The sequence below is a fragment of the Scyliorhinus canicula genome, chromosome 8 (genome assembly GCF_902713615.1).
Source record: "Scyliorhinus canicula chromosome 8, sScyCan1.1, whole genome shotgun sequence".
Lineage (NCBI taxonomy): Eukaryota > Metazoa > Chordata > Chondrichthyes > Carcharhiniformes > Scyliorhinidae > Scyliorhinus > Scyliorhinus canicula.
This window is the reverse complement of record NC_052153.1, coordinates 91,292,871-91,306,903: the sequence shown is the minus strand read 5'-3', so window position 1 is coordinate 91,306,903 and position 14,033 is coordinate 91,292,871. Positions and strand designations below refer to the sequence as shown.

The 14,033-nt window shown below is 44.7% G+C and overlaps 1 protein-coding gene across 1 annotated transcript in view; it reads left to right on the top strand.

The window, feature by feature from the left end:
• vps13a (vacuolar protein sorting 13 homolog A) overlaps positions 1–14,033 on the top strand; it is a 634,190-nt gene that overhangs the window by 271,947 nt on the left and 348,210 nt on the right. The window contains 1 exon segment of the mRNA XM_038803880.1: positions 1,433–1,492. Within this exon segment, the coding sequence (XP_038659808.1) occupies positions 1,433–1,492 (60 nt within the window).

Here is a 14,033-nt window from a genome sequence, read left to right as displayed (position 1 = left end):
TTTCCTTTCTTTCCTGCCTACCTCTTTCCACTGCTTGCTCTTGAAATTCTGGCTCTAGTTTCTGTAATGATATGTATATATGCATATACAAGTAAAGGGTTAATTATTATATCTCAGTGTAACACAACCACGAGAGGGGCACCACTAGTTCCCAGTATAAATATAAGAACTCAGAATCTTGGGTACTAGTCAGTAGAATTGTAAGCAGAGAGAGCGCTAAATCGCAGCATAGTTAAGATTAGATAGAAGCAGCACGTGTAGTTTAAATTAGTTATTACTTAAATATAGATTACTTGATTACTAGATTCTGTGGAGTGTGCAAACTCAATATTAATCAACCGTTATTCAATAAATCAGTTCTGTTTTAAGTTAGAGATTGGTGGTTTCTTTATAATTACACCATCAGACCATTCTGGGTTACGAAGCAAAGAGTAACAATATGTTACCAAAGAGTAATATAACAGTTTCCACTGTTCCAATTGAATCTTTATTAATGTTAGCATGTCTGTTTCAGATTCCATTCCTGCCTCCTATCCTTCAGCTTCAATTGAAAAATGGGTGGCCAACATTTTGTTAAACATTTTGTTGGGTTTTCACGTTTTATATTTTACAATTCATGGATTACATATTACAAAACCGCGCCACAAAAAGGAAAATGAAAAAGACAAACGGTCTTTCTGACTCCTGGAAGAGCAGTTTATTTTTTTGAACAAAATATGTTAGTTTTCGCAAAATAGTTGTTAAATATGGTCACAGAAAACCGGGGAACCCTTATTCCATGACTAATCTTTGTGATCAGATTGAATGGTCGGTGGACCTCCCTTTTCAGCCGATATTCATTGTTCAAAGTGATTTGAGTTTAACAGATCAGTCTGCACCCATTTGAATAAACATATTGGGCGGGGTTCTCCGTTCTGCCAGGTGCATTTTCCTGGTTGGTGCACCCTCGCCAGCAGTGGCATTCTCCGTTCACGCCACCTGCCAAAGGGATTTCCCATTGTGGCCAGGCCACACCAACGGAAAACCCACTGGTGTGGGTGCGGAGCAATGGAGAATCCTGCCGGCGGAGATTCCAGTTAGTTATGTCTGACAATTCAGGGAAGGGCCATTCGCACTCATTTGAGCTGGCTTGTTCTGGTGGGCTGCTTCCAGAAAGTTGGATTATTTTCTGATAGTTTTGTAATTTGCAAGATGAAGTTATGTAAATGTTTGGTCATGTTTAAGAACTGCTGTTTAGGTCACTTAAAAATACTATTGTGTCAGTCTTTTTAAAACCTATCCTGTGGGTTCATCCCACTTGGTGAATAAATTTTTTTTGATATGAAATGTGGTTTTATAAAAAAGATGCAATGATTTATCCCACGTTTTGTGAATGATTTGCTGTTCAATTTTGCATAAAGTGAGAAAAATCGACTTAACATTTATTTTCCAGGCTAATCGAGATGGACCCGATTTCAAAACTAGCCACAACAACACAGAACAAATCATAAAGGTAAAAATTCCACAGGGCTCTTAATAGGGATTTTCTGTATTGCAGCTATGTGGAACAGCCAGAATGCAATTTTTAGGGAATTATTACTGTGACCTCCTCATTCTAGATGAGGCGTGCTGGGGAACAAAACTCAATTGTCACATCAGACAATATAGATAGCCTGCCTTTTTATTTCTTGCCCAAGGCATTAATGGACATTCTTCTGGCATTTTCTATCTTTCTTCTGCTGAAGTCCCTTCATTTTTTTTTTGTTGGAATATTGAATAGCCCCGAATTCCAGCGCCTGTTCGTGTACACAGGGAGAATTCAGAATGCCCAATTCACCTAATAGCACGTCCTTCGGGACATGTGGGAAGAAACCGGAGCACCTGGAGGAAACCCAGACTCCAGACAGACAGTGACCCAAGCCGGGAATCAAATCTGGAACCATGGAGCTGTGAAGCAACAGTACTACCCACTGTGCTACAGTGCTGCCCATTCCACAGCAGGATTTGTCCCATTTTTCTGACAGCTAAAGAAAATAATTCATGTAATTAGCTCTATATCGTGCTGTAATCTGTTTTTGCTCAAGTGCAGCAAGGTCTGGAATTGACCGTTCATAGAATCCCTACAGTGCAAAAGGAGGCCATTCGGCCCATCAAGTCTGCAGTGATCCTTTGAAAGAGCGCCCTACCCAGGTCCACTCCCCCGCCCCATCCCCATAATCCTGCCCTATCCCCTCAACTAAGGTGCAATTTAACATGGCCAATCAACCTAGCTTGCACATCTTTGGGCTGTGGGAAGAAACTACAACACCCAGAGGAAACCCATGCAAGCTCCACACTGTCACCCAAGGCTGAAATTGAACCTGAGTCATTGGTGTTATGAGGGAACAGAGCTAACCACTGTGCTATCTTGCTGTCCATGAGAACATTATAAATAGTAAAAACTGTACTTTACCTGTCTCCATTGTATGTTAATGGTTTTGATCTTGAGAGATGGAAGCTACCTCGTTAATAGGAACAATTGATTTCCATCACTATCAATGGTCTGTTTTCTGATGACTGAAATGCTTTCATTTCAGAAAGCCTTTTTATTACAAGTCCTGCTTGCTTGCAGAAAACAAGGCACTAGAGAATGCAGAAGTAACATCACTGCAGAAACTTGGCTTTTACATCTAAAATGTTTACCAAGCCACAAGGTTTAAAGCCTATTTAAACCTGTTTTCGAAAGAGCCAAAAGTTGTCTTGAAAAGCAAACTGGTCCTCTGGCTACAAGTATCATGAAAGCTGCCTTTGTCAACTTGCTGCAATTCTTCCTGCCTTCAGCTACCTGGACTCATCTGGTTTTTTAAACACCTGAGTGAAAGAAACCCTTTCAGTGGCTCTGATATTCCTTGCATGCGTCAGCATTGAATATATTCAATAACCCAACCTCTACTGCTCTCAAATCTCCTAATTTCAATGTTAAATGGGAGGTTGTAACATTGTGTCCTATAGTACTAGTCTCCCCCAGAATCGGAAATATCCTCTTATCATTGATACTGTCAAGGTCAAGTCCCCCCTCATTCTTCTAAATGCCCAAAATAGTTCAATCTGTCCGACTGTTCTTCTTATGATAACCCTGCCATCCCTAGAATCAATTAAGGGAACCTTCTCAGAACTGCTTCTAATGCAATTATGCCCTTTTTAAAACTTTTTTTTAGAGTACCCAGTTCATTTTTCCAATTAAGGGGCAATTTAGCATGGCCAATCCACCTACCCTGCACATCTTTTGGGTTGTGGATTGAACCTGGGAACTCGGTGCCATAAGGCAGCAGCACTAACCACTGTGCCATTTATGCCATTCCTTAAGTAAGGCGACCAAAACTGGAGACAGTACTGCAAATATCATTTACTTCTACTTTTATACTCCATTCCCCATGCAATAGATGCCAACATTTCATTTGTCGTCTTATTTATTTATTTATTTATTTTTAAAATTTAGAGTACCCAATTATATTTTTGTTCAATTATGGGGCAATTTAGCGTGACCAATCCACCTAAACTGCACATCTTTGGGTTGTGGGGGTGAAACTCACGCAGACATGGGGAGAATATGCAAACTCCACACGGACAGTGACCCAGGGCCAGGATTCAAACCCAGGTCTTCAGTGCTGCAGTCCCAGTGCTAATCACGGCGCCGTATGCCGTCCCCATTTGTCGCCTTATTTGTTTGCTGATAATATTTTGTGATTCATGTAACAGGATATCCAGATTCCTCTGTACCAGAGTTCTGCAGCCCTCTTACTTAAATAATATACTGCTTTTTTTGTTCTTCCTGCCAAAGTGGACATGTTCACATTATACTCCCATCTCCAAATATTTATCCACTAAGTTTAACCTATTCACATCTCTTTATGTTCCCCTCACGTCTTTCTTTCCTACGTATTTCTGTGTTACCAGTAAATTTACCAACTCGGCATTCAGTCCCTTCATCCAAGTAATTGAAATAGATTATATATAGTTGAGGCTTCAACACTGATTCTTGTGGCACCCCTGAAAATAACCCATTTACCCAAATACACTCTGGTTAGCTCAGCGATCCTTTATCCGTGCTAATATGTAACCCCCTTCCATTATATGCTCTTATTTTGTGCAAGTAAAGTTTTGAGGCATTGTATCAAATGCACTTTAGAATTCCAAGTGCACCACTTCCACAGATTCCCCTTTTATCCATATTGCTTGTTACTTCCTAAAAGAACTGCAATATACTAGTCAAACACAATTTTTCTTTCACAGAACCATGTTGACTCTGTCAAATTGTATATGGTTTTCTAAATATCCTGCTATTAACTGCTTAATAATGCATTCCTGCATTTTTCCTTTTTTTTATGATCCATTCATGGGATGTGAGTGTCGCTGGCTAGGCCAGCAGTTATTGCCCATCCCTAATTGCCCTTGGGAAGGTGTTGCTGAGCTGTCGCCTTGAAACACTGTAGCCCAAGTGGTGTAGGTGCACCCACAGTCCATAACGGCTGTGGTTTTGGAAGGCGCTCTCTGGAGCCTTGATAAGTTTATGCTGTGCACCTTGTTCATGCTACACGCTGTATCCACTGTGCATTGGTAGTGGAGGGAGTGAATCTTTGTGGAAGGGGTAGCAGTCAAGTGGGCTGCTTTGTCCTGGATCTTTTTAGCTTTTTGAGTGTGGTTGGAACTGCATTTATCTAGGTAAGCAGAGAGTTTTCCATCACACTCCTGACTTTGTGGACAGGTTTTGGAGAGTACGGAGGTGATTTTGCCCCTTCGAGCCGACTGACCCTTTGCTAGGATTGTAGCTAATGCTCTATCTCAATGTATTACTCCTGCACTCTCCCCGTACCCCTAGACGCCTTTAGAGTCTATAAATCTTGGTCTCGATCTAACTGAAAAGTTTCTTAGTGTCAAGGCGCCATGGAGGCACAGTGGTTATCCCTGTAGCCTCACAGCTCCAGGGACCCGGGTTCAATTACGGCCTAGGGTGACTTTCTGTGTGGAGTTCGTACGCTCTCCCCGTCTGTCTGGGTCTCTGGGTGCTCCGGTTTCCCCCCTCAGTCCAAAGATGTGCAAGCTAGGTGCATTAGCCATGTTAAATTGCCCCTTAGTGTCCAATGGTTAGGTGGGTCACAGGGATAGGGAGGAGAAATTGGCTAAAGTAGAGTGCTCTGTCCAAGGGTCGGTGCAGAATGGTGTCCTTATATACTGTAGGGATTCTATGGTTTATGGTGGTTTTTGCTGAGAGTTTCCTGCTGGCTCTGCAGGTGAGTTCCCCACCGCTACCTAACCACATTTAGTTACTTTTTTGGGTCCTGGGGAGTTTCTCACAGTTTAGCCCACACTTTGAATTATTTTCATCAGTGGGGAGCTGAACTCACTGGCCAGATCAGCTCCTCCAAAATCGGGCTGCCATTTTGATAGGATGCCTTGATCGCGAAGTGAACGTGAGGTTCCCCCACATCCGCCATCCACAGGCAGTGTCATTCCCCACATACATGGGCATTCTCTCCCCCCCCCCCCCCCCCCCGCCAAGTGAGGCCACCCTGCTATAGGGTCCCTGATGGCCCCCCTCCCTCTTCAGCCCTCCCCTTCCAGAACCCCCCAAAATCCCAAAGATCCCCTACTTACCTGCCCTTCCCCCCCCCCCACACCCTTCATACCCCCTCTACCCTCCTTTCATGAGCATGGCCCACCTCAGTCTCTGACCCTTGGCTGTGTCGCCCACCCTGGGAATGCGTCTATTGGCTTTGTGGCGTCACTTGGGCACCTTAGTGTCAAGGTTCCCACGTTCAAGGGCCATGAGGCCATGCTGCCCTGTCACTGACCATCCAGGGGCCTCTGATGGCATGGGAGACCCTTATGGGTTTGAGTGGACCAGTACTGAATAGAGTTGGCTGAGGCTTCCTAGGGAGGACGATAGATATTGAGAGGACAGTCGATCGCGGATAAGTACACTTAACTAGGTTTAAAGCCTACTTAAGCGCGCACGGCCTTGTCCCGCCCATTCTGGATTTTGGTCACGCAGCCTCGCGGGACTTGGGTAGATCCCCTAAGGTGTTGTGGCTGCCGGGAAGCCAGCGGGAGGTCTTACCCGGCATCTACTGGCCATGCCGTGCTCCGGGTCGGATGTGCCATGGCCGGTATATCTTTTTTCTTAAATATATCCAGTGATTGGCCTTCAAAGCTTTCTGTGGTAGATAAATTCACAGCTTGATTATCCTCTTAGTGAAGAAGTTTCCCCTCATCTCAGTTCTAAGTGGCTGTCTCCTGAAACTCCTTGTTCGAGATTCCCATCCAGAGGAAATAACAATCATCCAGTCTGTCCAGCCTTGTCAGAGGTTAGATCCCCTCTCATCTAAATTCTAGTGAATACAGGCCCGTCGACCTAATCGCTCCTCCTACGGTAATCCTGTTATCCCAGCAATCAGTCTGGTGAATCTTTATTGCACTCCCCCTGTGGCAAGTATATCTTTTCTTAGATAAGGACACCAAAAGTGCACACAGTACTCCAGGTGCAGTCTCACTAATACATCCTTGCACCTGTACTCGAGTCCTCTTGCAATGATGGCCAACATACCAGTTGTCATCCTAACTGCTTGCTGTACCTCCATATTTGCTTTGTGACTGGTGTACAAGGACACCCAGATCCCTTTGTATGCAACATTTCCCAATCTATCACTATTTGAATAATACTGTTTCTATGTCTGTTTCTTGCCTCAGACCTGTCTTTGAGGCCACAATATGTATAATACCAGTCCAGTTCAGTTTCTGGTCAACGCTAACCCCCAGGATGTTGATGGTGATATTCAGTGATAGGAATGCCATTGAATGTAATGAGCGACGGTAAGATTCACTCATGCGAATGGTCATGTAGCATGAATGTTATTTTGCCACTTGAGAGCCCAAGGGTGGATATTGTCTGCGCCTTGCTTCATTTGGATATAGACTGCTTCACCTTCTGAAGAGTCATGAATGGCACTGAATACTGTGCAATCACTTTGTGTAAGGTATGAGTCCAACTAGCAGGGAATTTTCCACAATTTCTATTGACTCCAGTTTTGCTAGGGCTCATTGATGCCACAGTCAGTCAAATGCTGCCTTGTTGTCAAGGGCAGTAACTCTCAACTCACCTTTCGTAGATCATATTTTTTGTCCATATTTGAATAGAAGTTGTGCGGTCAGGAGCTGAGTGGCCGTGGCATAACCAAAACTGCATGTCAGTAAGCCAGTTATTGCGAAGTGTGTTCCACTTGATAGCACTGTTAATGAACACTTCCATCCCTTGACTGGAGGTTGGGAGTAAACTGGGAGTAATTGACCAGCTTGGATTCATCCTGCATTTTGTGTAGAGGACATAACTCACAATTTTCCACATTGCAGGGTAGATTTAATGGAAGAACTTGGCTCAGGGTGTAGTGTTTGTACAACCGTAACTAGGTGAAGCCAGTAGGATCGGCGTATCGCAAACTAACTTCCTCAAATTCAGCCAGAGTTAACCGGACTTGAGGACATGTAATTTGGGTCCGCAATGTCTAGCTACCTCTCCATCAAAAGGAAGAAAGTCAGCCCAGAGTGTTGCCTTTCTCCCAATAGTCTACAATGTAACTGTATTAGCTAGATAGTAAATTTGCGGATATTGTTCAGGTCCAGGTGAGAACTCGGAAATTGTTCCCCCTCCAAAGGGGGAAGGTTGGATGAGATTATTTAAGTTTTGAATAAACAGATGAATTTAATGCTGTGAAAAAATCTGCAACTTGATGGTTATACAGAGAGAATAAATCACAACACATACATAATATCCCCAAAAGATAGCTCATTCTAATATCTGTGAGGGAATCCCAAATGTAAACTCTTACTTTATACAGATACTAGATTTTAAAAGAAAAATTGGATATCCATCAACTGTCAAAGTAATATTATCTTGACCCCCGAGAGTGCGAAACTTGATAAGAGAGCAATGATTCAAATTTTGTGGTCATATTTATGATCCATTCTGGTTGTATAATTAAAAGATGGTGTGAAAGATGATCATTCGCTGAATAATAAACCACCCCTATTCATTGTCCCATATTGTGTTAGGTTGTCCATCCAATTTCTAAGAAATGCGCTTATTCAAGAATTTATTCTTGAAAGCCTAGGATTGTATAATGGTCATGTTGGCCAAACTGACTGTAAGATAATAAGTGTTTCTTTATCTGGTTTTGATTTCACTTATCCAAGCTAACATTATACTTTAATGTATGTTGCCCATTGTCCATTCGGATAGTGGTTTGTTTATATATGTGTACAATCTTTATCAGCAATATCACATTGTGAAGGGAGTTGACCATGTATATGTTCGATCAGTTTTTGCTCTTAGAAAATGCAGCTTGCTGCAGGTTTTACTGAAAAGTAACTTTTTAATTAATTTCTTGTATCTATCCCATATATTTATAGCCCCTGTTCCTTTTCAGGACATGGCAAGTTCTAGAGCACTGTAGTACTATAGCTGCCATATTGTCAGGGCCCATAGCCATTGCAGTATCTAGTACCTTGGACCGTCTCATGATACCACATGGAGTAAATTGAATTGGCTATAGACTGGCATTTAATTGTCCACCACCATTCATGACTGGATGTGGCAGGACTGCAGAGGTTCAATCTGATCCATTTTGTGTGGAATCGCTTAGCTCTTTTTATTGCTGGACTTGAAAATGGGAGTAGAGGACATGGGGTGGGAGATGGTGGTGGTGGAGGGGTTCTCAGGCCTTTGTTTTTGATTTTAGGGTTGAGCTGAGGGGGGTGGGGTGTTGCAGACATCCTACTAGCGCTAGGAGATAGGTTAGTTAATGGGAGTGGTGTGGGGGAGGGTCTACGACTTGTTAGACCAGTTAGGCGATGGGTCTAGAGAATGTGGATGGGAGGTAGTTAATGGAGGCAGCAGGTAGTCTGCCAACCTGGGGAGGGGGTGCGGGAGGATGGCTAGCGGTGATCCAAAGTTTTTCTTTGACCCTTGGGATGTGTAATTTTATTGTCGGAACATTGATTTAACTGTGGAACACTTTTCTTTGGGCCTGGGGCCTCGGAATTGTCGGCGAATGTCGGTTGTTGAGGGCGAATGAGAAGACCCCAGCATGGTTGGTCACCTGGAGGGGCAGTGAAAAGAGCGAGGGTTTTTGCCCATCTAAAAAGTCTGAGAGCTGATGTTGTGTTTTTACCAGAGACTCACATGTGGGAATAAGATCAGATTAGGTTCTGGGAGGCCTGGATGAGCCACGTGTTCCACTCAGGCCTAGACAATAGGGCCCGTGAGGTGGAAACCCTCATTAATAAGAGGGTTCAGTTTCACGTGGCGAGGGTGACGGCAGATCTATGTGTGTTGGGGAGGGCGGTGGGGGGAGGTACGTGGTACGGATGTTGAAGGGAAAATAAGTGATTCTAGTGAACGTATATGCCCAAATTGGGGCAATGTGTCGTTTGTTGATCATGAAACGGTTGTTGGCGGCAGTGCCGGACCTGAGCGCCAGCAACTTCTTATGTGGGGGGGGGGGGGGGGGGGTGATATGAATTGTGTGATGGACTCGAAGGTGGATCTATTTAGGCCGAGGTCGCTATCCTTGGTTCGGATGTCGAGAGTATTGTCTGCATTCATGGGGGAGGAGGGAGGGGAGGACTTGTGGAGGTTCACGCTCCCGTGGGAGAGGGAGTTTGTTTTTTGGTATACCAGGTGTACTTACGGATTGATTGCTTTATTAGTAGTCGGACTCTTCTGGCGGAGGCGAGTGAATATTCAATGGTGGGGATCTCCAGTCACGTCCTGCATTGGGTGGACTTGGCGCTGAAGGTTGGTGAAAGCGAAATGGGAGGAGGAGTGGAGTGAATACTGGCGGAAGAGATATGGAATGAGGCATTGAGGAGGGTGAACATGACATCGTCTTGCGCAAGACTGAGCCTTATTCAGTTGAAGGTGGTATCTCGAGTGCACCTCACTAAAGAGAGGATGAGCCACTTTTTCGAATTAGTGGAGGAAGGGTGTGAGCGCTGCTTTAGGGGACCCACGCACCCCACACACAGGTTCTGGTCGTGTCCCAAGCTGGTGGGGTTCTGGAGGTCCTTTTTAGACACCATGTCGGCAATCCTGAATGTGGGGTTGGAACCCTGCCCTGTGGCAGTGATTTTTATGGTCTCTGCTGTGCCAGAATTGCGGACGGGGCAGGGATCATGTTGATTGGTCGGTGGTACGGAGGTGGATCCTATCGGGCTGGAGGTTGGCAATGGCGCCGATTGCTTCAGCATAGCTAGGGACTTTATAAAAAATATATACATAAATCTGTAATTATCGCATATCGGCGCCCACAAAGATGTGCATTACAACGCAAAATGTTGCCTGCACTGGTTCCACACTCGCAATGCTGAGACTATCACACTGGCCTCACGGAATACCTGACCGGCGAGAACGGAAGGGGCGCCAACATCAGTGCTCTCAGACCTGTCCCCTACCTGACACCGATCTCTCCTCCACTGTTCATATCCTCACCACAGAAATATTCGCAGCCCAGTCATAGTTCATCAAGATCGGCAATACCAGCCACAGCCCCCCCCCCCCCCCCCCCCCCCCCCCCCCCCAAAAGCACTCTCCTCGACCATAGGGTCTTCCCCGCCCACGCCTGAAATTATCCCATTCACCTTCCTGAAAAAGAACTCCGGAACAGAGATGGGGGGGGGGGGTTCTGTAACATAAACAAGAACCTGGGCAGCACTGTCATTTGAACCGTCTGCCTGTGTCCAGCCAGTGACAGCAGCAACACTTCTCACCTCTAAAGTCCACCTTCATTCTGTCTACCAGTAATGCCAAATTGAATTCATGCAGCTGTGCCCAGCTCTGCGCCACATGTATCCTGAGATACCAAAAGCCCACCCAACCACCCAGAACGACAACTCCCCAGCCTCCTCCTCTGCCCTCTAGCATTAATCGAGAAGACCTTGCTTTTCCCCCCCGTGTCAATTTATACCCCGAAAAACTGCCAAATTTCCTCAAGATCTCCACAATCCTATCAGAACTACTCACCGGGTCCAAAATGTATTCCAGAAGGTCCACATACAACAGGACTCTGTGCTCCACACCACCCTGCTCAATCTCTCTCCAACCCCATATGCCTTGAGTGCAATATCACCAGAGGAAAAAGCAATGGGGAGAGTGGGCACCCCTACCTTATTCTCCGGTTCCCTAAACTCATCCTGTTTGTCCGGACACTAGCCATCAGCACCCGATACAGCAGCCAAATGCAATCCATGAAACCATGGCCAAACCCAAACCGACCCAGCACCTTCAACAAATACATCCACTCCACCTGATCAAAAGCCTTCTCCATATCCATTGCAACCACCACTTCTACCTCCTGCTTCTCCAAGAGCATCATAATGACGTTAAGTGACCTCCACACAGTTGGTGACAACTGTTGCCCCTTCATAAACCCCATCTGTTGCTCCCCTATCACCCTGGCACGCAGTCCTCTATCTGCGACGCTAACACCTTCGCTAACAACTTTGCATCCACATTGGCTGGGAAATCGAGCAATATGACCCACCTACTCCAGGTCCTTATCTTTCTTTAAAATCAGGAAAATGGACACCTGCGACAAAGTGGGGGGGGGGGGGGGGGGGGGGGGGGGGGGGCGGGCGGTGGTGGAGAAGCTCCCCCTACCGCTTGACTCATTGTACATCTCCACTGGCAGAGACCCCAGCTCCTCACCAAACCTCTTGTAGAACTCAGCTGGAAACCCGTCCGGCCCGGGGCCTTCCCCGCTTGCATCGCTCCTACACATCCCATCACCTCCCTCAGCCCAATCGATGCCCCCTAACACCCTCATCCCTCACCAGTCCAATCTCCCCCATCGCAGCCTACTTCCTCAGTTGGTGCACCAGCATCCTGCTCACCTTGTTCCTCATACTCGTACTCTAGCCCTCCGCAGTTGCCCTATCGCCTTCCTTGTGGGCACCAACCCAACTCCATCTGGAGCCTTTGCCTTTCCTTTAGTAGGCCCTCCTCTGATGCCACCGAATACCTCTGATGCATCCTCAAAATCTCATCCACATGAAACGACTTTGTTAGTTAACCGTGAAAATGTGGCTGGGGTGTTTTTCATGCCGGATAAAGGTACCTGCCCGTAACCTTTAAGTCAATACAGTTTGGAAATAAAAGTGGATTGTCCCATTTTCTCAATGCAATATTCCAAACATGGGTGAGTATAAGAGTCCGTTCTTGTAACTACATTAACCTTTCACACACAACCGTTGGGTACTGTCCGGTTTTGGTACCATCACTATGGGCGAGCTCCATTGGCTGCAACCCACTTCAATTATGCCATGTTTAAGCATACTTTCAATTTCCTTGTTCACCTGTGCCAATTTTAAAGGGTTAAGCCTATGTGGATGTTGTTTAATTGGAACAGCATTTCCCACATTTACATCATGATCACCATTTTAGTAATTCCCGACTTATCTCCACAAACTTGTCCTTGTGATATCAATAACTCTTTCATGTCAGTTCGTTTTTCCTCTGGAAGGTAACTCAACAATTTATCCCAATTTTTAAGAACATCCTCGTTTTCCAATTTAATTTGAGGGATGCCAAATTCAAAGTCATTTGGATTTGGTTCTTCACTTTGAGTTAGAATCATTAAAATCTCCTCCTTTTGCTCTCCTTCCCTTTCAAAGTACCTTTTAAGCATATTCACATGACACACTCGGTGAGTTTTCCGTCCCTCTGGTGTTCTTACCATATAATTCACCTCACTTAATTTCCTTTCAATCTGATAAGGTCCACAAAACCTTGCTTTTAAAGGTTCACCTACCACTGGTAACAATAGTAAAACTTTATCTCCACTGGCAAAACTACAAATTTTTGCTTTCTTGTCCACTATCTGTTTCATCACATGTCGTGCAACTTTAAAATGTTGTCTAGCTAATTCCGCTGCTCTATTTAATCGTTCCCGAAAATTTGACACATAATCCAACAATGTAAGTTCCAACTGCTCACTCACCAATTTTTCCTTAATCAATTGAAGTGGTCCTTTTACCTCATGACTAAAAATTAGTTCAAAAGGACTAAATTTGGTTGACTCATTAGGTGCGTCCCTAATTACAAATTGTACGAATGGAATTCCTTTATCCCAATCCTCTGGATAATCTTGCCAATAAGCCCTTAACATTGTCTTTAATGTCTGATGCCACCTTTCTAACGCTCCCTGCGATTCTGGATGGTTCACAGTTGATTTAAATTGTTTTATCCCTCAGCTATCCATAACTTCTTTGAATAACCTTGAGGTAAAATTAGACCCTTGATCTGATTGTATTTCTGTGGGTAACCCATATCTGGCAAATAATTTAAGTAACTCCTCCACAATCTTTTTAGCTGTAATATTGTGTACTGGAATGGCCTCTGGAAACCTAGTAGACACATCCATTATAATCAAAAGATATTGATTCCCACTTTTCGTTTTAGAAAGCGGTCTATGCAATCAATTAAGATCCTTGTAAAAGGTTCCTCAAATGCTGGAACGGATATTAAGGGCACTGGTTTTATCATTGTTTGAGGTTTCCCTATCACTTGACATGTGCCATGATCGACAAAATGTAATTACATCTTTACGTAGTCCAGGCCAATAAAAATTTTTTTGTGAGTTTTCCGTACTCCTAAATGACCCCCCACTGGCACCTCATGAGCTACTCGCAATACCTCCTTTCTACACCCTACCGGCAATACCACTTTGTTTGTTTGAATGCAGCTCCCGGCTGAAAACAAAACCAAAAACTCAGAGCCACAAAGCAGCTCCAGCTCAAAACAAAAGTAAAAGACCGAATCACAGCCCAGCTCCACCCACACAGTGACATCACTGCAGCCATTTTATAAAACACACTTTTCTTAATGAGACCCTCACATGACAGTAGTCACTTATTTTAACACCCGAGACTGTAAGCCACTCAGTCCAGGGGAGTTGTCAGCCCTTTAGCTCTAATAGTTTTCTCAGGATCTTTTCCCTAGTGATTCTGATTGTCTTAAGTTCCAC